General features: G+C 39.9%; 1 protein-coding gene across 1 annotated transcript; it reads right to left on the bottom strand.

The window, feature by feature from the left end:
* Positions 1-2,445: 2,445 nt before the first annotated feature.
* FGFBP1 (fibroblast growth factor binding protein 1) lies at positions 2,446-4,635 on the bottom strand. The gene is made up of 2 exons (XM_045997961.1): positions 4,578-4,635; positions 2,446-3,514 (listed from the first exon to the last, which is right to left on the bottom strand). The coding sequence occupies exon 2, from the start codon at positions 3,492-3,494 to the stop codon at positions 2,733-2,735; it is 762 nt and encodes a 253-aa protein (XP_045853917.1). The 5' UTR covers positions 3,495-3,514; positions 4,578-4,635; the 3' UTR covers positions 2,446-2,732.
* Positions 4,636-26,427: the final 21,792 nt, after the last annotated feature.

Below are 26,427 nucleotides of genomic sequence, written 5' to 3'. Positions count from 1 at the left end.
ATTATATAAGAGAAGGGGGCAAAGCCACTGGCATATACCAGGTTCTCAATAATTATTGTTTTTCTTTGTTTATTGTGTTAGGGAAAAACCCCGCTCACTTTTAAAGAGTTTACCTAAGGAAATTTTGAACTTCCTCCATAGCTGGCCCTGTGGCTGGACTTTAGACAGTCACTTGAGTTGAACACCTTCTGTGCAAGCAGTGAGGCATTACGTGCTCTAGATTTACTGACCAATGTGAGTCTTAGAGCAGCCTTTCAAGGTGGGTTTCACCGTTCTCATTGTTGAGATAAACTTGAAGTTCAGAAGAATTAAATAATTGGCACAGAGATATTGAGTGGGAAAAAACAGAGGCAAACCTCTAGCCTGAGTCAAAGAAACTTCACCATGTTGGAAACAAACCTCCCAGTTCTGCCAGTGGCCAGACACCACGAGTGAACTAAGTACCACTTCATGGGCTGGAAGTGAGCTTAGAAAGTCTTTGAATCTAGTCTGGTCAGTTCTTCACTGTTTATGTCACTCAGGCTAGACCAGAGTTATTATTTATTTATTTATTTATACTTTTTTTTTTTTCAGAGGTATTATTTAATAACCCCTGGAAGTGTTCAACAGTCTTTTCCTATTTCAGGACTACATGGAACTGAGATGTATGAGTAGTGGAGATCCATAGGGCTCACAATCTGTGTAGAATTTAAGGGAAAATATCCCTTACATGAGATGGCTAGGAGAAGCTTGGAATGGACAGGGATGTTGGTTCAGTTCTCTTGCAAATGGGGATAAGGTTCACAAATCAGATCATGGCCCCTGTCCTACAATGGTTCTGTAACCTTTGATGTTCCTGAACATGCCAAACCCGAGTTAGTCATTGGAATACAAACACCATGAGAAGAGGAATTTTTTTTTTTTCTTTTTGTTTGCTGCCATTTTCTAGTCCTAGAATAGTGTCTGCCATATAAAGTAATTTCAGGGCATTAGAACTGACTGTTCCCTCTGCTTGGAACATCCCTATTCCAGAGAGTTACTAGGCTTGATTAATTTTTCATACATATCTAGACTCAGAAGTCACCTCCACAAAGAAGTCTCTCCTGACCATCTGATCTAAGACTGATTACACTTCATCACTGTTACCCCCTTCTTCTCCTTTACTTTCCCTCTCTATCTCTTGTATGTTTGTGATTTTGTCATCAATTTCCCACTGGTAGTTTCAGGGAGCTGATCATCCATACACTCATCTACTATGGACAGATGTATCTTCTGCACCTAGAACAGAGTCTGGCAGGTTCAGTGCTTAATAAATTACATGTTGAATGAATGCATGTATGCAGACTCCATGGAAAAAGTTTAGCACAGTGTCTGGCATGTGACAAGTGAGAGATAAATGTTAGTGTTGATAACATGAGTAATGACACACTCTGGATTGGCCACTGACAATCCTCAGTGTAGGTTCCAGTAATTTGGTGAGTGTAAATGGTCTCTCTTCCAAGCTACCTGCCATTCTTCTCTGCAACCAACAGAGACTCTAAAGTGAATGAGTGGTTTTTTGTCTATTTTTTTTTTAACCATCTTTTGTTCTTCGCTTTTTGCTCTTAGTGAAATTGTGACAAGGCATTAGGACCACAACCTACGCTCTCCCCAACTCTTGAAAAAAACACTTCCAGATCCTTCTTACTAACATGTAAATGACTAACAGTAGTATCATCTCTACTTCCCACCATATTTCAGCCACCTGGTCTCTCCCAGCTTCTAGGATTTTTGTATCTCTTTGCTTTTTACACATGTTGTCATCTGCCCAAAGTGTCTTCATTCTGTCTCATTTCTTACCTAAGAATATTCTTTCCAAAATCCAGCTCCAGTAATACCTCTTCCATGAAGTTCAACCAGAGTACTTCCAGCATCTTCCACCTTCTTTTCCTGTTTACACTGGGGTTTTCATCACAGGACACTGTACTTAACCAAGCTTCTCTCCTCCAGGCCAGAAATGAATCCCTAAAAATCAGGGGTCTCACATATAGCAAGAAGAGATGCTCAGCTCTGAACTGAGTCAGTAGAGGGCATTCCTCTAGCTTGTGGACTTGGTTTTACAGACCTTCTGGGTTCAAATCCTTCCTTCCTTCTTACCATCTGTGAGACCCTGATTTGTTTTTTTAATCACATCATGCCTTATTTGACCCACTTGAAATCAAGGATCCTAATTATTACAGTGCAGTAAGCATCAAACACCACAGACCAATGGATGGAAGGATTAAGATAGGGATTTTGGAATGGGTCACATTGTGAAGGACTTAGGATGAGTCATTACTTAGATATTTTTCCTACTGATACATGGGGACTGTTTTGAGTTCACTGAAAGTAGACATAAAGAAACAAAAAATGATTGAACATATTTCTGAAAAATATCCAGATCTTTATTAACTTTGTTAATTCAGCAGAAAGTGCATTGCACTGGAATCATCACCCTGGTTCATTCAGCTCAAAGAATGGTCCTCACTGTTCATATACCCATAGCTTTGTGGGGCATGGAAACATACATTGAGGTAAACAACCTCTGAAATAAAAATTTAAGGAAATGAATATAAAGTAAATTCCAAACCACAAAAACAAAAGTTACAAAATCTGTTTACATATTCCACTGCACTCTCATAGCACAAATGTTCATTTTACTCAAGAGAGCTTGACAGCATACTGAAGGACTTTGACATAGTACCTCCTAAAGGACTCTGTTCTCTTTTGACTCATTAGCATGAACTGCCCTGGACCATAGTGATGAAGAATTGGCAGATAGAGCTCCAGGATTCCCCACAGTAGTCCAGGGCCATCTTTGTTTGGTTTATCAAGTCTGGGTCCTCCACACACTTTGGATCCTTGGTAGCTATGGTCTGAGTCTCCATTGAGCCCAAGGGGATATTCTCTTTGACCTTTTTCTGCTCCTTAGGGGGTAACTCTTTGACCTTGCTAGGTTCCACGAGAGAGACCTTACTGACTTTGCTCTGCTCCTTGGGAGAGGGCTCCATTAACTCATGGGTGGGTTTCTTGTTCTGAATCAGAGTGGAGTTCACCAGCTTGAGATTGGATTCTGGAAACTTCTTTCTGCACACCCTGGTTTTCAGGATGGTTTTGGCATTCCCACAGATTACCTTCTGAGAGCGCAGGTTCCGACCTATTTGTTTCCAATAGACATTCTTTTTGTTTGACTCTAGGCAGGAAGTTGGATTGCCAGTAAAGACACAGGAAAATTTATTGTCCTCTCGGGTGCACTCAATCTTCAGGGATATGCCCTCTTCTTGCTCAGTCACCACCCATCTGCAGTTGGCATGGTCTTGAGTGACAAACTTGCCTTTGGTCAGGCGTTTGGGTGGCTCAATCTGGGTCTCTCCCAGAGTAGGCAATTTGGTGCCTTTGCTGACATGTCTATTCTTTACTTCCTTTTTGCCCTTCACCAGTGACACCTGAACAACCAGAAGGAGGAAGGAGAGCAGGGTGAGGCTATGGATCCTCATGGCTTCAGTTTGGTGGAAACCTGTTTGACAAGAGCAGGTGAGTCAGTGCTGGGCAATAGTTCAGCAATGCAGAGCTGCAGGGTAACCCTCCCTCTACACTGACATATGCCTCCTTGCTCGGAAGTGTTATCAAGAATCCTGGCTCTTGGAATTATTAGACCAGCAGCTCATCTCTTCATATTTTGGCTTCAATTGAGTCCTGAATGTTAAAAACTTCCTACTCTTCCACCATTTCTTCACCACCCTCTGAGCCAAATAAATTCTCCTCCTTCATCCACTACTCCTTTACTCCTATGTTTGTTCACCCACTCACTCCCTCACTCCCTCACTCCTTCATTTACTCATTAAACAAGCATTTATGGAACATCTACTCTATACCATGCACTAGACTAAAATGGTAAAAAAAATGGTGAAAGAAGAGATAGCACTTCTATTTAACACCTGCTGTATGCTATGACCTTGACCACTATTTGATTCTCCCTTGTTTAATCCACTCAAGAACTGTTCCTGGTAAGTAAAAATAAATCACCCCCAGGTAATAGATGTGGCAGCTCAGGCTCACACTGGTGAATGAATTGTTCAATAGCCCATATTGGGCAAGTGAAAAAATGGGAAAGGAGCTAGAATTTATCTCTTTGGCTTTTATACCACCAACTTTGCTCACATCTTGCATTTCAACTTTACTCTGTCCTTTGGAAAATATTGATAACAAATAAGAAAGTTACAAACTACTTAGGGTTTCATTTGGTATAGTTCATGATAAGATGATTCATACTATTAGTGCTCCATTTTAAAAGTAATATAGATTTTGCTTGTATAAGGGACAGACCCAGAAAATGGTTCAGAACGTATTTCCATCCTGGGTTTGTGGTCTTTCCTCAGAATTGAAAAAGGGAGATAGACAGTCACAGGTATGTGGGTTCCTGAATGAAGGGTGGACGGAGGCATAGGTACAACATGTAAAGACCTAGTTGTTCATCAGGCATTGAGACTCAGCCTGCAGGTCCTGATAGGATCCTGAAGTCCTCAGTGTAGTGAGAAGAAAGGTGGGGAATGAAACTCTTAACAGAGCCAGACTCTTACCTTATTCGGAGTATGCAGATCCAGTGTAATCTCAGATGTTGGAGTGAGGTGAGCTTGCAGGCTTACAGCTGTCTCATCTGCTGTGCCAGGCAGGGAAGGCGCTTTTTATTGAAGCCCTGGCAGATGAATTTTACAACACACACACACACACCTGTCTATCTTTATCACACTCCTCCCAGCGAGGCCCCTTGGGAGGAAGCCAGTTACTGCAGGGAAAGTGGTTGGTGTAATCCTGTGGGAGGAGGCACATGTAGGGCATTATTCCTGCTTCCTTTAAATCCTTCCCTTTCCCCCAGTGGCCAGGGTAGGAGGACAGCTCTGCCTTGCAAAGACCCTTCTTGATGGGATGAGGACCCTAGCAAATATATCTATGGGGAGAATTATAAACAATAGCAAAATTGTCATAGCTTCCAAGCCCTGTACTTCTTATTTTACCAAAAGCTCTCCCTGAATTCCCAATACACCCACCCCACAATACAGTAACCAGGACTCCTATCATTTTTACAGATGGAAATTTGGAGCTTATTATATTCAGGGCTTGTCCAACGTCACAAAGCTGAGAGGATGAGGAGTCCAGAGTTGAACACTGGGTGCACTGGGACTACCCACATGCACTATCTGATCGTTCCTACTGTCTCTCACAAGAAATGTCTGTGAATGATTGTCTGAAACTGAGGAAGCCATCTCAGCCATCATATTTAATGCACCTGAAGTTACCGTATGGGCAGAAGAATCCATGGGCTCTGAAAGGCTGGTAAAGAGTGAATTCCTGGTCTGGGGAATTTCTGCTGAAATCACCATCAGGTGACACACAAGGACTTCCCTCTGGTCAACCTTCCATAGGCAGAGTCTTATACTGTAATGATCTACATGGAATCCTGGAGATGACATTCTTTTAGTTGTATGAGCTTTCCCAACAAATTAATCTCTCTGAACCTCCATTTGTTCATCTACAGATTGCTGACAACAGTAGTACTTTATTTTGGGCTCATACTAAATATTTTATGGGGCTAAACTGTTCACATAAAATGAAACAGAACAGATTTATCTCATAATGGGGTTTCAAGTTGTGTTCATGAAAAACAGATGAGCTTGGTTTTCACAGCTAGCATATTGAAGGAGACTCATTTCACAGAGATGTGGACTTCACTACATTTTGTCCCCTCACTTTTTATGATATTTGGGCACAAGAAATTGTTCGTTTTCTTTTTAACTCAAGTATAAGGAAACAATAGCACAAGACTGAAAGTAAATGCCAACTGACCCTTGTTTTTGGGACAGGGACAATAAAAATGGTGGAGATTGTGGTAAACTGGGTAGTCCTGATAAGCTAATTATCAACCCCCAGCATCAAATAACTGAGAACATGTTGGCATGGGGGTCAGTATTTTCAGACCTCATGAATTTTTTTCATATATACGTTTGTTTTTTTCTTTTTAAAGATTTTATTGATTTATTTGACATGGAGACATCACAAGTAGGTGGAGAGGCAGGCGGAGAGAGAGGGGGAAGCAGGCTCCCTGCTAAGCAGAGAGCCCGATGTGGGGCTCAATCCTAGGACCCTGGGATCATGACCTGAGCCGAAGGCAGAGGTTTTAACCCACTGAGCCACCCAGGTGCCCCTCATATATACATTTGTAAAAATAAAAGTAGAGACTTGATGTATTTTTAAGAAATAGATTAACATCCAGATGTATGGCTATGAAATTAAATTGGCATCTAATAGAAATTTTTTAAGAATATTGTCTTGACCCACAATGAAGATACCAAAAATCATAACTATGGTGGGCTTCTTCTAGCCTGTTGGGAATTCCAAGGTCACAGAGATATAGATATAGACTAGTTCACTCCATGGTTCAAGGAATTTCTTCACGAATTTCACTGCATATGGTTATTTCCTCCAAACTCCAAGCTTTTTGTAAAATAGGATCACCTCAAGATCCATCCTCATTGTCCTGAACACCTTATTGAGCATAAACACACACTGGCGATGTGATATTTTGGGGAATTATTTAGACATAAGCAAAATAAAACTGCTTGTTTCCTAGGGAGCTATTGACCACAGTGCTCTCCACAGTGGATGAAAATGAGAAATTCATCTTGATCTTCAAGAAGAAGACAAGTTCTCTGGAAGAGGACTGTAGGTCAGAATACAAAACATATTTATAAGGAAACATGGATCCCAGGATCTTTTCTGAGAATTGTCTCTAAATTTTGCCAGGGAACACGGAACTTTGCCCAGCAGCTTTGCATGGACCTTTAGTCTTCCTGTGATCCCATCCCAATTTCTGCCTTGATTGTTCTTTTCCAAGCAGGGGACACAATATTAGACCAAGTTGTGTAGTTTTTTCCCTATTGGCTCAGCCTGTCATTCCAAACTCATGTATACACATACACACACACACACACTCACCTTCTAATTAGGCCACACTAAACCACTTATTCAACGTTTCCTGAATATTTGGTACACTTGCTTGCTCCATTCCTGTCTTTGATCCTGCTGCTACCCTTACTTGAAATGTCCTTCCAGTTATAGTTTGCCAGGCACACACCTGCTTGTGCTTTAAGATTCAGCTCATATGTCATCTCCTTCCTGTTGGTGTCATTGGTCCCCTCATTATTGCCTATGTTCTCCACCCTTTCATGGATGTTCATGGAGAGAAATAGATTATCACTCCCAGTTAGTGTTTATATGTGCCAGCATTGTGATGAGACTGTGTTATTTCACACTTCAGTAGACCGAGGAAATGATGCACTTCTACGATAGTGCCCTGAGGAAACTGGAGAGGTTTGGAGCCGTAGTAAGGCTGTCCACAGCAGCTTCCCACTGCCTCCTCATGCTCCCAGAATGAAGGAGATCTCTGTCTCCTGGAGGAGTATGTAAAGGCTTACTGACTTTTTCCTACACAAGCCCGAAGAGGAAAGTGCATGCTGGATTTTCATGGTACAGACATGTAGTTGAGGCTCAGGTAGGCTGAGGACATGCCTGACACATGCCTGACACATGGAGAAGAATTAAGTGGAGGCCACTTCCAATATTCTTATTAAAAAGAAATTAACGTGCTCAAACTTTGATAAATTTTAAACTCTTTCTCTTCTCATTCTAAATTTATATATTTTCAAATGTAAGAATATTATAAGCCTTGCAAGATAATTATAATTTTTTTCTCTTGCCCCATATCCCACACAGGTCTCCATATCACCTGTTTTTTCCATCATAGTGCTACAGTTATAAAACTATTGAATCAACACTGATATATTATTACTAGTTAGATTCCATATTTTGTTCAGTCCTCTATACTTTTTACCTAATGTTCTTTTTGTAGTCATTAATAGACCTTATTTTGAAGAGTAGTTTTCTGTTCCCAGCAAAATTCCCAGAGAATTATCATATATGTGTCCTGTTGCTCTCTGATACAGCTACTCACACTGTCAACATCTTACATTGCAGGGGTACAATCATTATGGTTGATGAACTTTCCTTGAAGCATTATAATTACCCATAGTCCACTGTTTCCATAATAGTTCACTCTTGGTGTACAGTCTATGTATTTTGGCAAATGTATAATGACATATTTCCACAATTATAACATCATACAGAGTAGTTTCACTGCCCTAAAAATCCACTGTGTGCCACATATTTATCCCTCCTCCACCCAATCTCTGGTAATCACCAATCTTTTTATTGTCTTCATAGTTTTGTCTTTGATGAATTTCATATAGTTGGAATCATATAGAATTTATTCTTCTCAGATTGGTTTTTCTCACTCAGTAATAAGATTTAAAGTTTCCACCATGTATTTTCATGGCTTGATATCTCATTTCCTTTTAGCACAGAATAATATTTCACTTTCTGGATGTACCACAATTTATCCAAAGAATACTAAAGAATATACCAGTTTCTTCTGATATGTTTTGGCAATTATGAATAAGCTGTTATAAACTTTCATGTGGAGATTTGGATAAGAACGTAAGTTTTCATGTCCTAATGGATGATACCAGCCAAGATTCCATGTGACGTTTAGTACTCACAACTCTTTAGCTTGCTCTTGCCTGTGATGATTCCCTCCTTTCCTTGTATCTAATGACCTTGAGAGTTTTCAGGATGACTGAGCAGGTGTTTTGAGACTGTGTCCCTTTTGGAGTTTGCCTGGTGTTTTTTATCATGACCAGACTGAGGTTATGTCTTTCATCAAATCCTTCATCAAATCTTCATCAAATATTCAAGTGATGGATATCAGGTTTCCCTTGGGGGTTCCATAAAGTCTGAACACAATTGGTGACCTTCTACAGGTTAAGGCTGGTGGTTGCATGCATGTCTTATGCAATCTGGCTGGTGGCAGGGGATTTCAAGTTGAAAAGCTGATTTTGTTTTTTACTCTTATATGTTTGTTACTGCAATATTGTTCCTTGACCTTGAGGGCTGGCACCCACAGGTGCAGTCACTGTTCTATCATTGGGTGAGATTTTATTCTTAGCTGAGCCTTAACCATGCAATAATACCAGGCCAAAACTGGTAGAAAACCAGTTCTTTTTTCAACAGTGACCTCATGTTCAGACAAAATGCTGAGTTGCTCCATCAAAAGCAATATTAATTTGTTCAAATCATGTGCTTTGAAAACTTATTCGTTGTCAAAAAAGGAGAAATTTGGCTAAACAACATCAGCTGAAGTCTAATTAGGTTACAAAAAACATTCATCTTTGACCTACTGAACAGTACCGACATCCCAAATTTAAAGTCTCATCAGCCAGGAGATTTCAGAATTCCCATTCAGCGAATCAGATGATGCATACTGCTAAAATTTTACTTAAGAAAAATAACGAACAGCAAAGATTTGATGGGACAGCATTCAGTATGAGCGCAAATTATAAATATATTAAAGTTTAGTTATCTTAAAGGAATGTCCTATGTCACACTCCATAATATTGTGCCCATTTTGTTTGAAGCCATGTGCAAAACTTGGTTCTTATTCTGAATCCATCTTAAAACAAACTCGTGGTTTTGTATTAAATTAAACCAAAAGAAATGTGGTAAGTAAAAATGGCAGAGTATCAGCAATTTTTAATAGATCAACCCAATAATAACAGGGGCTTTTTTCCTCAGGTAATAAAGCTGTTTTAATGTTTTACATATTCTTTAAAATTTTTCTTAGTGTTTTATAACGAATTTTTCATACAAGGTAAGTTCATTGATCCTCTTTGTGTTCTTCATACCCTTTTTTTATTTTTAAAGAAAATCACTCTAAAACATCTTAAACATCTTACAAAGAAGTCTGGTCCTTTTGGATAAAATTTCTGAAGTACACAGATGGCTGTGCACCTATACACACACACACACACACACACACATACATCACATTTGGGTATGAATATGTATGCACATTTGCCGCCTCAGTATCTTGGGGGCAGAAGAAGGTCCTAGAGACCTAGGTCCTAGAGAGTCTCTCTTTTAAATGTGCAGTCTCTAACATATATATATATATATATATATATATATATATATATATATATCTTTTTTTTTTTTTTCACAAAGAGTGCCAGTTTCCATCCTGGAAAGTTTGCAAAAGGAGAAGATAAACTGCCCTTTCTCTGTGTTATTGCTGTGTGAGTCACCATGCATATGGGCAAATGAATTGCTGCTCTGTCACATGGAAAGGTGAAGGTATTTAGATGAAAAGTGTCAGAAAACAGGTCTGGAAAGGCCTGTGAGGCACCTGGGGCAAATGGCACCTATGCCCAGAGAACGAAACACTTTCACATGCTGATCCTGTTTGATTCCAGGAAGAACAGGGCTGACCTCTAACCAGATATCCTTCATTCTGTGACTCAGTCATTCACTCATCCTGTCTTTCACTCATTCTTCTCTTCACCCAAAGAGCACTCATGAAGCACCTAATGTCCCAGGCTTTCCCTGTCATTGACTGGAATACAGTTAAGAATGACATACATGAATTTAAAAAAAAAAAAGAATGACATACATGGTCCTTTTCATCAAAGTGATGTTAAATAATAGGGGGGAAAGACAAGGATATTAATCATGACAATATAGGAGTAATTGCTATTGGAGGGAAAGCTGAGGTGATCTGGGTGAGGAAATCTAACCTAGCCAGAGGCAGAGAGAATTTCTTAAGAGCCTTGGACTGGTTAAGAGACAGTCAGTTAAGAGACAGTCAGCTGGAGGAACAAGAACAGTATTTATTCAATCATTACTCAGGAATCACTCTATGCAAAGTGCTGTACTAGTCATGGTGGAGATTGCAAGATGAATGTGATTTGCCTCCTACTCTCAAGACTGTCAGCTTAGTCTACAGGTCACTATGTGATAATTCTTGTAGTGGTGACATCTTGTCACTTCCTAGCCTCAAGCCTATGATACATTTTTTCAAGTCTGCTTACAGAATGATATCCCAATTTCTGAGTCTAACATATGTGGCCTTTCCCTTTTTGATCCCAGTCAGCTTCAAGTTCAATACCCACTACACTATACACACATGACCTTGGGCTCTAGCTATACCTTACTGTCCACTCTTCTTCCCACATGTCAGGCTGTTTCAGGACACATTACCTCTGCCAAAGTGTTATCTTTGCCTAAAACTCCATTCCATCCTTATCTACCTGGCAAATTTTCCAAGTCCTTCTGCCCTTGACAGATTCATTATGTTTGTTTATCTTAGTTCTCTTAAATTTTTTACAGACTTCATCATTATTACAGTTGATTTGTCACCTTGCTGTGGTTCATTCATGTACTTGCCACTATCATTGCCTTCAGTAGTGTTATCTCTAGCCCAGAGCTTGAATATGAAGCTTAGAAAGCATTTAGTACATATTTGTGAGATCGAATTGGATTTTGCATTTATCATTATTCTGGTTGTAATAATAGGAAGAAAACTGAAAACAACAGAAACAAAATTGAAAATTTGTTAGAAGTTTTTTTTATAACTCATGGAAGGTAAAGTTTGTGTAGGATGAGTTTCTCAAATTTTACCTTTGGGATTTTAATTTATGGGGTTGAGTAAGTGACTGTGGGAGAAGATAATGCCATTGAAAGAAGAATTTATAACTTACCTTTTCCAAGAGAAGAGGGCATGTCATACCATGCAGGGCCACATAAGGAAACATCTTGCTTGGTCAGGAAGCAGAATCAAGAGGAAGGGGAAAGTTTGAGTCAGAGCCCTTACTGTGGTTTCCAGAGGAAAGGTGAAGCCGGCAACATAAACAGTTTTGAATTGGCCATTCTAAATAATTTCAGTGAGCTTTGGGACCTACAGGTGTCTCTATCTGTCTGGTGCTTTGCCTTGGGTGGATTTAGACTAGAGGAATAGCAGTTTGTTATGTGAGAGTCCACCTTGCTTTGGATAAAGGAGCTGCTTAACTTGCACATGAAAGATATTTCCCAGTTGCTAGATTAGCAATTAATTAGCCCTGGGAGGGGAAGTCTCTCCTCAAGTTTGTAAGGTCCTCCAAGATATCAAAACTTCATAAAATACAGACTATTAAAAACATAATTAATTCAATTTGTCCTCTGATATTTTGAAATCATATTAATGAAATCTTGTTGTGATGCTCATGGAGACTTTTAAGGAGAAGGGCATAAGTTGCCCTCAAAAGGAAAGAAGACATTTTATTATGGAAATAGTATAGAGGAACACAGGTAGAGGCATATAGAGTCCTTCTAGGCCATCCCATAAATAGGTTTTCTGTTATACGGCATAATAAAAAAAATAGGTCTGGAGTTTTGGGAGGTCTCTAACAATACCTTGGTGGAGTCGGGAGCTATTAAAAGTGTGAATTTGCAGGGTCATAGGGAAGCTCTATTTTTAATTTCTTGAGGAATCTCCACACTGTTCTCCAAAGTGGCTGCACCAACTTGCATTCCCACCAACAGTGTAAGAGGGTTCCCCTTTCTCCACAACCTCTCCAACACACGTTGTTTCCTGTCTTGCTAATTTGGGCCATTCTAACTGGTGTAAGGTGATATCTCAATGAGGTTTTAATTTGAATCTCCCTAATGGCTAGTGATGATGAGCATTTCTCATGTGTCTGATAGCCATTTGTATGTCCTCATTGGAGAAGTGTCTGTTCATATCTTCTGCCCATTTTTTGATATGATTATCTGTTTTGTGTGTGTTGAGCTTGAGGAGTTCTTTATAGATCCTGGATATCAACCTTTTGTCTGTACTGTCATTTGCAAATATCTTCTCCCATTCCGTGGGTTGCCTTTTTGTTTTGTTGACTGTTTCCTTTGCTGTGCAGAAGCTTTTGATCTTGATGAAGTCCCAAAAGTTCATTTTCACTTTTGTTTCCTTGGCCTTTGGAGACATATCTTGAAAGAAGTTGCTGTGGCTGATATCGAAGAGGTTACTGCCTATGTTCTCCTCTAGGATTCTGATGGATTCGTGTCTCACGTTGAGGTCTTTCATCCATTTCAAGTTTATCTTTGTGTACAGTGTAAGAGAATGGTCGAGTTTCATTCTTCTGCATATCGCTGTCCAGTTTTCCCAGCACCATTTATTGAAGAGACTGTCTTTTTCCATTGTATATTTTTTCCTGTTTTGTCGAAGATTATTTGACCATAGAGTTGAGGGTCCATATCTGGGCTCTCCACTCTGTTCCACTGGTCTATGTGTCTGTTTTTATGCCAGTACCACGCAGTCTTGGTGATCACAGCTTTGTAGTAAAGCTTGAAATCAGGTAACGTGATGCCGCCAGTTTTGTTTTTGTTTTTCAACATTTCCTTAGCAATTTGGGGTCTCTTCTGATTCCATACAAATTTTAGGATTATTTGCTCCAGTTCTTTGAAAAATACCGGTGGAATTTTGATCAGAATGGCGTTAAAAGTATAGATTGCTCTAGGCAGTATAGACATTTTAAAATGTTTATTCTTCCAATCCAAGAGCATGGAACGGTCTTCCATCTTTTTGTGTCTTCTTCAATTTCTTTCATGAGTATTCTGTAGTTCCTTGAGTACAGATCCTTTACCTCTTTGGTTAGGTTTATTCCCAGGTATCTTATGGTTCTTGGTGCTATAGTAAATGTTTATTGCAGCAATGGCCATGGTCGCCAAACTGTGGAAAGAACCAAGATGCCATTCAACTGACGAATGGATAAGGAAAATGTGGTCCATATACACGATGGAGTATTATGCCTCCATCAAAAAGGATGAATACCCAACTTTTGTAGCAACATGGACGGGACTGGAAGAGATTATGCTGAGCGAAAGAAGTCAAGCAGAGAGAGTCAAGTATCATATGGTCTCACTTATTTGTGGAGCATAACAAATAACATGGAGGACATGGGGAGATGGAGAGGAGAAGGGAGTTGAGGGAAATTGGAAGGGGAGATGAACCATGAGAGACTATGGACTCTGAAAAACAACCTGAGGGTTTTGAAGGGGTGGGGGGGGTTGAGGAACCAGGTGGAGGGTAATAGAGAGGGCACGTATTGCATGGAGCACTGGGTGTGGTGCAAAAACAGTGAGTACTGCTAAGCTGAAAATAAATAAAGTAATTTAAAAAAAAGAAAAAAAATGTGAATTTGACAATTATATCTTGTGCATTTTTGGGTCAGGGTGGCAGTCCAGCAGTCATCTTTCGATAACTGGCCCTTGGCCATCATATGTTTTTCAAAAGTGGCCCAGGGATTCCAGGAGGTATAAGAGGAAGCCCAAGCCTCAATAGCGAGGTATCTCTGAGGGCACTAATAGGAGTGGAGGGGATATGAACTGATAAATTAGTAAAGAGTCTATATAAAAATTAATGGTATTGTGTGTAGCTAAGAGGAAGAACTCATATGGTGCTCATGATTGGAAACCAAGGGAGGATGCAGTGGTGCTAAGCTGGTGGGGGATAGTAGGAAAAGGCATTGAAGATTGGGTGGTCCTCTACCCAGTGGGTCGGTGGTGAGACTGTTATAAAGCAGGTGTCTCCTGGGGACAGCAATTAATTTCCACTAATTTATTGAATGACACAGATATTAGTAGCCTCTATCAGATTTCCCCTTAGATATGGGAGTGTGTGTGGGGGAGTTATTTTGGCAGAGAGCAAGGAGTATGCGAGGATCATGAGCTAAGCATATGAGCTCAGAAACACACTACAGTTCCTAATATCAAAAGAAGAAAAGCAAAACGTGTCCTGTGTCCAATTCATAACCTTAAGATAGGCAGTCTGTGGGCATTGCTGAGGCAGAGATTTCAGACTGAAATGAAGTTGTCTCTGGCACAGAGGTTGGATTGGAGTCCAAGGTGAGATGTCATCTGGGACAATGCCATTTCCAGGGATAAGCTCATGGGCTAGGTGATGTCATCTGGGTTGTAGGACAGGGGTATCCTTTCCAGGTGGGAATTCACTTGAACTGATGTAGGTCAAAGCATTTACCATGTTTGGTTGAAAAAAATGGCTTATTTGGGGGTGTTTTGACATCTAGATTATAAACCAAGGGAAACACCTAAACCAGGAGTAATAAGACAATGGTCTATAGAAGGTGTGCAGCTGCATTAACCAGTTTTGTTTTTGTTAGAAGTATAAGTTCCTGTCAGTATTATGTCTAATGAGCACCCACCTAACTTTGGGACAAAGTATGATTTATGGGTTTCAGAAAAATATGTGTCCTCACTGTAGTCTCCACATCTAAAGAGATGGGGCAAAACGGAAAATCTATTAAAATAGATTAAGGTAGGTCTGGGACAAAATAGAAGCTCTTTTAGAGGTTTATTTGCTATACTGGAATATTAAAACCAGTTTTGAGAAGTGTCTCTCAATTACATTGGTTACCTGGGAGCTATCAGGGACATAACAATTGTATTGAATAACTCTTCCAGGAGCTCAGCATTGTGTATTCTGAGAAATGAAATATGTGTCTTGGTTACTCTTTGTAATGCCTGTAACTCTGAAGGGAATGCAGAATGTCCTGGCATGGCTTTATATTGTGGCCTTAGTATACATAGAAGCATGATTTTTTTTCTAATTATAAGAAATTTTTATTGATTATGTGCCAGGAGTTGTGAAAGGACTTTATATTCATTATCTCATTTAATCATCACAATATCTTGTGATAATAGCAGATACTATTATCTTCATTTCTAGTAATATCTCTAATATCTTTGTTTCTTTTTTTAAATATTTTTTTTATTTGTTTATTTTCAGCATAACAGTGTTCATTGTTTTTGCACCACACCAGTGCTTCATGCAGTACGTGCCCTCCCTATTACCCACCATCTGGTTCCTCAACCTCCCCCCCCGCCACCCCTTCAAAACCCTCACGTTGTTTTTCAGAGTCCATAGTCTCTCATGGTTCATCTCCCCTTCCAGTTTCCCTCAACTCCCTCTCCTCTCCATCTCCCCATGTCCACCATGTTTTTTGTTATGCTCCACAAATAAGTGAGACCATATGATACTTGACTCTCTCTGCTTGACTTATTTCACTCAGCATAATCTCTTCCAGTCTCATTCATGTTGCTACAAAAGTTGGGTATTCATCCTTTCTGATGGAGGCATAATACTCCATTGTGTATATGTACCACATCTTCCTTATCCATTCATCCGTTGAAGGGCATCTTGGTTCTTTCCACAGTTTGGCGACCATCGCCATTTGTTTCTTTTTTTTAATAAATATTTTATTTTATTATTTTTATTAACATATAATGTATTATTTGCCTCAGGGGCACAGGTCTGTGAATCATCAGGCTTACACACTTCACAGCACTCACCATAGCACATACCCTCCCCATTCTCCATAATCCAGCCACCCTATCCCTACCCCCACACCCTCCAGCAACCGTCAGTTTGTTTTGTGAGATTAAGAGTCTCCAATGGTGGGGCGCCTGGGTGGCTCAGTGGTTTAAGCTGCTGCCTTCAGCTCAGGTCATGATCTCGGGGTCCTGGGATCGAGTCCCGCGTCGGGCTCTCTGCTTGGCGGGGAGCCTGCTTCCTCCTCTCTCTCTCTCTCTCTCTGCCTGCCTCTCTCCCTACTTGTGATCTCTATCTGTCAAATAAATAAATAAAATCTTTAAAAAAAAAAAAAAGAGTCTCCAATGGGGGGCGCCTGGGTGGCTCAGTGGGTTAAAGCCGCTGCCTTCGGCTCAGGTCATGATCCCAGGGTCCTGAGATCGAGTCCCGCATCGGGCTCTCTGCTCAGCATGGAGCCTGCTTTCTCCTCTCTCTCTCTGCCTGCCTCTCTGTCTACTTGTGATCTCTCTCTGTCAAATAAATAAATAATAAAATCTTTAAAAAAAAAAAAGAGTCTCCAATGGTTTGTCTCCCTCCCAAATTAACATTTTGGGTATCTGTGAGAAAAGAGTTCCTCAGACTTCTTTACTCTGAAAGGGACAATTTTTTGGGAATGGACCAACTGTTTATAACAAATATGAAAATGGGGCCACTTATTGGCCAAGTCTTCCAGTGCTATGATGAAGTTCGACTAAGAGTGTTGTTTGTATGGTTCAGTCCTTTTTCAGGGACATCCTGGTTAAGATATAGAAAGCAACAACATTTCACTGAGCTCACAGCTAATGGTCAGTTGTACCTTGTGCATAGCTATGAATATTCAGTGCTGTTCACTCAAGTAATCTCAAGGGGTTTCTCAGGTAGCCAAGGAGTTTGTGGGAGGGGCACCTCCTTCATCACAAAGGCACTGGTGAGGGAGTGAGAACAGGGGAAGTCTCCCCTTCCTTTGTGTGGAATACACCAGGGGGCTCAGGTTTATCTCCATCCTGTCTTAAGGGGGACTTAGCTGTGTATAACTTGTGGGGTACTGTTTCCATGACCCGAACCATAACAGGCAGCTGGATTTGGAAGGTTACAAGTGCAGGGTCTGTGACAGCCTCTATTTCCAGAAGTAGGCAGCCAGTCATTCATTGTTTAATAATATATAACATGAGACTGAAAGGAGCAGTTTCTTGCATAAGAACTCTTGGCCAACTCATGTCTTTCAAAAGTGGCCCAGGGACTCCTGGAAGGGTAAGAGGAGGCCCAAGCCTCAACATTGAGGAGTCTCTAAGGGCACCAGTGGGAGTGCTTATTGACTTTCATTTGGAAGTAAAATTTTTAAATGAAGGATATGTTGCCACTAGAATCCAAAAAGAACTAAAGGTTGTCGGAGTTGTATGTCTATAATGAGTATGTCAAATGACTCTTTTTGGAGGAGGACACCATCAATGTAATGTTGAACTTGTGTTCCTGGTGAACAGCAGTTGCAGTTAAGATCCTATCTGCCATGGGGCACCTGGGTAGCTCAGTAGGTTGAGCATCCAACTCTTGGTCATGATCTTAGGGTCATGATCTTTGGTTTCTGGGATTGAGCCTGTCTTGGACTCCATGCTCAACAGAGAGTCTGCCTGGAGATTTTCTCCCTCTGCCCCTCTCCTCACTCATGTGCATGTGCATGTGCGTGCTCTCTCTCTCTCTCTCAATCTCTCTCTGTCTTGAATAAATAAATAAATCTTTTTTTTAAAGATCCTGTCTGCCAAGATTGCATGGTAACAGAGCAGTTGGGGCACCCCATAGATAGCTTGATAAAGGTACGCGTGTCCCTTTGGAGGTAAAGGAAAACTGAGAAACTGTTGAAGGGGGCACTGAGCAGAACATATTAGGCAAATTTATAAGAGCAAAATTATTAGAGTTGGTAATGTAAACAATATTAAGTATTGGGTATGAAAACCCTGGTAGATGGAAATACAGCATAATGTAGTAATCCACCATGAGACACCCTATATTTTTTTTCCAGATTTAGGAGCAAGAAAAATTGGGCTGTCAAATGGGGAAGTGGGGATAATCATCTGCTTATTAATTAGGCTTTACATAATAAATTTTAATCCTTGAAGGCCCTGTTTTAACTTACATTGGATCACATTAACTGTTTTAACAGGAAGCCATTGGATCCCATTTTACCAAGCCAATTTACAGCAGGTGTTTTTTTTAATGATTTATTTATTTATTTTAGAGAAAGAAAGAGAGAGAGTGTGTGCAGGAGGCTGGGGAGAGACAGAGGTATAGGGAGAGAGAGAATCTTCAGCAGACTCCCTGCTGAGCAAGGAGACTGACTCAGGGTTAGATCCCACAACCTCAGGATCATGACATGAGCTGAAACCAAGAGACAGATGTTCAGTTGACTGAGCCACTGAGGTTCCCCTATGGGTGCTGTTTTATATCAGTTTGACATAACTTTAAATCCACTTTTTTGTGACAAAAATGAAATTGTTTTAAAGATAAGAGTAAAGTAAGCTGTGACAGGATGTCATCATCTCATCCATTGTCCTTGATAAGAACTCAGTAGCTCAGCTGGTGAGGGGCTCCTGAGGCTTAGCAAGAAAAACATGAAGAAACAGTTGTGGCAAGGGAGCATTTTGTCTAAATATCAAGTTTGCAAGGATGATCTCAAAGTGTTCCATCTGGGTAAGTCTACACTTTGGTGATCTGAAAGGTCTCTCCAAAGACCTTGGGGCTGTTATGTCCTGCCACAGTAAAGGTTACTCTACCTGCAGTAGCAAAAGCCTTGCAGCAGTCTGGCTCCAAGAAGACCCTTTTGCCTATCAAAGCCAGCACCATTGGTCTCTAGCAACGTGCTCTAGCAACAGGGGACTTTTACTTTGCACTGGCAGTTGGACTTCTCTCCCTAATACCAACTCATACAAAGGTAGGCTTCAACTAATTTGGACTTAATTCCTTTCATCTCCCCTTGCCCGACATGCCAATGTGATTAATGTGATTTCTTTATTGGCTTATTAAAAGACATTATCCTGTATGGTTAATGGCTTATGGAATTCCTGCACAACCAAATCTGAGTTAAACTATCAGCAAAGACAATCCCAATCTCTGGGCATTAGTTTGTCTCTCAAAACAGAAAATATGTATATATATGTGTGTATGTGCGTGTGTGTGTGTGTGTGTGTGTGAGAGAGTACGTGTGTGTGTGTATAATTATATGTATATAGGTATGTATATAATGAAATTAAAACAAAGTTCCATAATTTGATCCAATTAGAAATCCAAAATTTATATATTAAAAATTTATATAAAATTATATGGATAATAACTATATATGAAATAAAATATATATGCCATATAATTTATATTATTAAAATACATAATAAAAAATAAATATTTAGTCTTTGTCCCTGGTTCCTGGTACACAGTTCCTAAAACCATTGAAATCTCTGAAGTGATAATGGTGTCTTTTACATGCTAATGAGATGACTGGTGGCTAAGGGTCCCTAGTTGGTCTGGATGGGGGCTGGTCACCAGAAAGACCAAACCTTGTGATTAAAGGTTGGAAATTTCAGCACCAATCCCCCACCTCCTGGGAGGGGAGAGGGGCTAGAGACTGAGTTAATCAGCAAATACAAATGATGTAACAAATCCTGCCTCTGTCAGTGAAATGTCCTTAACAATTTCTAAATAGTGGGGTTTAGAGCTAGATGGGGTTCTGGAGCTTCCAGGCTGAACATGTAGAGGTTCTAGGACACTGGTATACCCTTAGAGGGCATAGAAGTGATATAATCTGATGTGGGGTTTGAGAGAGAATGGCCAGAAAAGAATTACTGAGATGTTTGGGTGCAAAAAAAGTGGTTTTATTAAAGCATGTGGACAGGACCGTTAGGCATTTAGGACCTGCACTGGGATTGTGAAGAGTGATTGGTTATATATATATATATATATATATGGTTATATATATATAACCATCAGTAGAGGAAGGATTCCAAAAGGAATTTCATATGTTAAAGAAGACTTACATTATCCTGGAGCCCTTGGTATTGTCAATCTAAGGTTGCTTTTTGCCACTAGGACAGTTGGGAGGTCTTGGAGGGATGTCATACTCTGCCCATTTCAGGTATTTGTCAATGGACTCCAAGTCATAAAGAAATTCAATTTTATCTTTGTGTCTTTTGCCTTTGTTGTCCACTTCTGAAGCTCTACACCACCCCTTTTCCCCACCTTCCTCTGTGCATCTCTTCCTGAGTTCTGTGACTCATTCTAGCAAATTATCAAAACTGAGGGGGGTCATGGGAACCCTAGAATTTTTAGTCAGCCCAGCGACATGTAGGCAGCCTGGGTATCCCATTTTCAGCTGGTATCTAAAGTGGGGGTGGTCTTGTGGGACTGAGCCCTTAACGTGTGGAATACGCACGATCTCCAGGGAGTGTCAGTATTAAATTGAACTGTAGGACATCTCATTCATGTCAGAGAGTTGGAGAAGTTGTGTTAGAGAAAACACCACATATCTGGTGGGGAAAGGAGGGGGTCTTAATAACAAAATCTTTTTAATTACATAAAAATATTTAATATATTTTTATATGTTAAATGTTATATTATTATATAAGTAGTATATAAAATATACTAATATTACTAATAATATTAATAATATTAAATAAAAATAAAAATTTTTATTATGTTAGTCCATACAGCACATCATTAGTTTTTGATGTAGTGTTCCATGATTCATTGTTTGCAAACAAAAAAGATTTTTTAAAAGGAGCTGGTTGGCTTTTGTACCTCTACACATAGGTTCTAAGTTAAATTTAGCATTGACTAAAATGCACCAATTAACAAAACTCCACAGGCTTAATCAACACTGGGGTTCAAATTACAGCTATAGCTGGAGATTCCATGGAATTTGAGTATTGTATTCCCTATAATCTTAAAAAGTAACTGAATAAAAAATAAAAACAGATACCCTTCGCTTTACCTATAGCCTTACATAAATTCCCCAGTATCATAGTACTCATTGAATAATTAATTAAAATTGAAATAAGTCTCTGGTCCTTGTTTTGTTTTGATATTCAAACTAATGCCCAGAGATTGGGATTGTCTTTGCCAATAGTTTAACTCAGTTTTGGTTGTGCAGGAATTCCATAAACCAATAACCATACAGGATAATGTCTTTTAATAAGTCAATAAAGAAATCACATATCACATACTCCAAGCCAATGATAGGTTAATCACATTGGTGTGCCAGGCAAGGGGAAGTGGAAGGAATTAAGTCCAAATTTAGTTGAAGCATACCTTTGTATGAGTTGGTATTAGGGAGAGAAGTCCAACTGCCAGTGAAAAGTCCCCTGTTGCTAGAGCATGCTGCTAGGGAACAATGGTGCTGGTGTTGCCAGGGAAAAACTTGAATTCCCTTTTCTTGGGCTCTGACTAGTGACATTGATAGTAGTTGACAATGACAGATGTATTAGACATTCCCCTGGAACTAAGTGCTCTGGAAAGCTGATATTTCAAGCTTGCATAACATTTTCTGTACCTCATGTAGATGCCTGCGGGAAAGTACAAGCTCAGATGAGACTGACTGCAACAATATGGTTGATCCGGGCCTTATTGCCTGGGTGGCAGCATTAGGTCCTCCATCCATTACTGGACTGGGGATACTAATCCTGCCAGTAACTCAGTGGGCTGACTATAAAGATGGGTCTCCATCTGCATGCCAAGGAGACTGAAATGACTTATCAGGACTGTGGGTGCTATCTGAAAGTGAGCATGGACCTCTAGGTCTCTGATTGGGCCTGTTCATGTCTAGCAAAGTGAACACACTTGTGCTCTACTGTCATCATGTGTTTACTTCTGGCATCTCTTGGTTTTTAACAACCCAAAAAGAGTTGCCATTCCTGTGCATGTGGCCCATTGTATCCACACCACAGTAGCCCTTAAGATTAAGCTGTGTCCAAATATCATCCTCAATGGGAAGAAGCTTGCAGCCTTCCTGTTGAGATCAGGAACATGACAAGGATGCCCACTCTCACCACTCTTGTTCAACATAGTATTAGAAGTCCTAGCAATGGCAATCAGACAACAAAGAGAAATAAAAGGTATCCAGATTGGCAAGGAAGAAGTCAAACTCTCTCTCTTCGCAGATGACATGATTCTTTATATGGAAAACCCCAAAGACTCCACCCCCAAACTACTAGAACTCATACAGCAATTCAGTAACGTGGCAGGATACAAAGTCAATATACAGAAATCAGTGGCTTTCTTATACACTAACAACGAAAATACAGAAAGGGAAATTAGAGAATCGATTCCATTTACTACAACACCAAGAACGATAAGATACCTGGGAATAAACCTAACCAAAGGGGTAAAGGACCTGTACTCGAGGAACTACAGGACACTCATAAAAGAAATTGAAGAAGACACAAAAAGATGGAAGACCATTCCATGCTCTTGGATTGGAAGAATAAACATTTTAAAATGTCTATACTGCCTAGAGCAATCTATACTTTTAATGCCATTCCGATCAAAATTCCACCGGTATTTTTCAAAGAGCTGGAGCAAATAATCCTAAAATTTGTATGGAATCAGAAGAGACCCCGAATTGCTAAGGAAATGTTGAAAAACAAAAACAAAACTGGCGTCATCACATTACCCGATTTCAAGCTTTACTACAAAGCTGTGATCATCAAGACAGCGTGGTACTGGCATAAAAACAGACACATTGACCAGTGGAACAGAGTGGAGGGCCCAGATATGGACCCTCAACTCTATGGTCAAATAATCTTCGACAAAACAGGAAAAAATATACAATGGAAAAAAGACAGTTTCTTCAATAAATGGTGCTGGGAAAACTGGACAGCGATATGTAGAAGAATGACACTCAACGATTCTCTTACACCATACACAAAGATAAACTCGAAATGGATAAAAGACTTCAACATGAGACACGAATCCATCAGAATCCTAGAGGAGAACATAGGCAGTAACCTCTTCGATATCAGCCACAGCAACTTCTTTCAAGATATGTCTCCAAAGGCCAAGGAAACAAAAGCGAAAATGAACTTTTGGGACTTCATCAAGATCAAAAGCTTCTGCACAGCAAAGGAAACAGTCAACAAAACAAAGAGGCAACCCACAGAATGGGAGAAGATATTTGCAAATGACAGCACAGACAAAAGGTTGATATCCAGGATCTATAAAGAACTTCTCAAACTCAACACACACAAAACAGATAATCATATCAAAAAATGGGCAGAAGATATGAACAGACACTTCTCCAATGAGGACATACAAATGGCTATCAGACACATGAGAAATGCTCATCATCATTAGCCATTAGGGAGATTCAAATTAAAACTACATTGAGATACCACCTGACACCAGTTAGAATGGCCCAAATTAGCAAGACAGGAAACAACGTGTGTTGGAGAGGATGTGGAGAAAGGGGAACCCTCTTACACTGCTGGTGGGAATGCAAGTTGGTGCAGCCACTTTGGAGAACAGTGTGGAGATTCCTCAAGAAATTAAGAATAGAGCTTCCCTATGACCCTGCAATTGCACTACTGGGTATTTACCCCAAAGATACAGATGTAGTGAAAAGAAGAGCCATCTGTACCCCAATGTTTATTGCAGCAATGGCCACGGTCGCCAAACTGTGGAAAGAACCAAGATGCCCTTCAACGGATGAATGGATAAGGAAGATGTGGTCCATATACACGATGGAGTATTATGCCTCCATCAGAAAGGATGAATACCCAACTTTTGTAGCAACATGAATGAGACTGGAAGAGATTATGCTGAGTGAAATAAGTCAAACAGAGAGAGTCAAGTATCATATGGTCTCACTTATTTGTGGAGCATAACAAAAAACATGGTGGACATGGGGAGATGGAGAGGAGAGGGAGTTGAGGGAAACTGGAAGGGGAGATGAACCATGAGAGACTGTGGACTCTGAAAAACAACCAGAGGGTTTTGAAGGGGCGGGGGTGGGGGTGGGAGGTTGAGGAACCAGGTGGTGGGTAATAGGGAGGGCACGTACTGCATGGAGCACTGGTGTGGTGCAAAAACAATGAACACTGTTACGCTGAAAATAAACAAACAAACAAAAGAAAAAGATTAAGCTGTGCCATATATTTTAGATATGTGGATCACTTATGGTCACATGGTGTTATGTCATTCATACCAAACAAGCTCTGACAATGAGCTTATGAATTCAATGGACATTTCATGTTCTTTCTTATCCTGAGGCTGGTGACATCATCAAGAGATGGAATAAACTTTAGTTATTTATAAGAACTGACTGGAAATGATTGCTGGATAACCCATATTATCATTATTTTAGACTACTCATATAGCCAGACAGTGTGAGCATTAATGCAAGTGATGCTCAGAGGAACATTCTTCTTGAACCTGTTGCTTGGAAAGGATTAGGGCAGAAGAGGTAGGAGTATGGGAAGACTGGTTCTTCATATCCATGATTCCACCCTAATAACCCAACCACTGCTCTTTTTTTCTTTTTTCCCACCAACTCTATGGTGTGGAAAGCATGACACTTTTCATCATCAGGTGGCATCATTGGTGACAGCATGGAGAGGGTGTTGCTTATACACTACCTGGTTTTGATAACTGGATATAAAGCATTATACAGTATGAGAATTATGATTATTAGATAGAATTTGTAAAGCTTAGTGTACTTTTACATTGGTTCACTTGGGAAATAACTGGTGCTAGCACTGAATATCACAACTTCTATCATGGTGCCCTTGCCCCTATGGTTCTGACCCACCTGAATGAAAAGTCTGGATGTGAGTGAATATTGGTTGGCAAGGAAGATGTAGTAGTTGCTAGATTAAGACAAACAGATTATGTAATTAGGAAGGGAAAGTGCATACCTAAAACCTGGGGAAGGAACACCATTTACATTTAGGTATAGAATTTACTTTGAATTAATGTTTATGTACGGAGTCAGGGAGGATTTTTATTTTTTTTCCATATAATTTAGTTGCTCTAGTGTAATTTCTTTTCCTTTATATTTATAAACAAAATTTATTTTTTATTTTTAATGATTTTAAAAAAGATTTTATCTATTTATTTGTCAGATAGAGGAAGAGAGTACAAGTAGGGGGAGCAGTAGGCAGAGGGAGAAGTAGACTCCCTGCTAAGCAAGAAGCCCGATATGGGACTGGATCCCAGGACCCTGGGATCATGACCTGAGCTGAAGGTAGATGCTTAACCTACTGAATCACCAGGTGTCCAAGAAAATAAATTTATTTATTTATTTATTTATTATATTAGTCACCATAGAGTACATCATTAATTTTTGTTATAGTGTTCCATGATTCACTATTTGGGAATAACACCCAGTGCTCTATGCAATATGTGCCCTCCTTAATACCCATCATCAGGCTAACCAATCCCACTACCCCCCTTCCTTCTAAAACCCTCAGTTTATTTTCCTGAGTCTATAGTCTCTCATCGTTTATCTCCCCCTCCATTTCTCCACTTCATTTTCTCTTCCTTCTAATGTCCTCCATGCTCTTACTTACATTCCACGAATAAGTGAATCCATATGATAATTGGCTTTCTCTGTTTGACTTAGTTCACTTAGCATAATCTCTTCCAGTCCCACCCATGTTGATGCAAAAGCTGGGTATTCATCCTTTCTGATGACTGAGTAATATTCCTTCATGTATACGGACCACATCTTCTTTATCCATTTGTCTGTTGAAGGGCATCTTTGCTTTTTCCACAGTTTGGTTATTGTGGACATTGTTGCTATGAACAGTAGGGTGCACATGGCCCTTCTTTTCACTACATCTGTATCTTTGGGGTACATACCCAGTAGTGCAATTGTTGGGTCATAGGGTAGCTCTATTTTTAATTTTTTGAGGAACCTCCACACTGTCTTCCAAAGTGGCTGTACTAGCTTGCATTCCTACCAACAGTGTAAGAGGGTTCCCCTTTCTCTACAGCCTCTCCAACATTTGTTGTTTCTTGCCTTGTCAATTTTTGCCCTTCTAACTGGCGTAAGGTGGTATTACAATGTAGTTTTGATTTGAATTTTCATGATGGCTAATGAAGATGAATATTTTTTCATGTGTCTGTTAGCCATTTGAATTTCTTCATTGGAGAAGTGTCTGTTCATATCT

Source organism: Meles meles, chromosome 2 (genome assembly GCF_922984935.1).
Source record: "Meles meles chromosome 2, mMelMel3.1 paternal haplotype, whole genome shotgun sequence".
NCBI lineage: Eukaryota > Metazoa > Chordata > Mammalia > Carnivora > Mustelidae > Meles > Meles meles.
The sequence above is the reverse complement of the archived record's forward strand: the minus strand, read 5'-3'. Positions and strand labels throughout refer to the sequence as shown.

Bases quoted from the DNA above. Each gene is read 5' to 3' on its own strand.
- FGFBP1 (XM_045997961.1), bottom strand. From the start codon at position 3,494: ATGAGGATCCATAGCCTCACCCTGCTCTCCTTCCTCCTTCTGGTTGTT.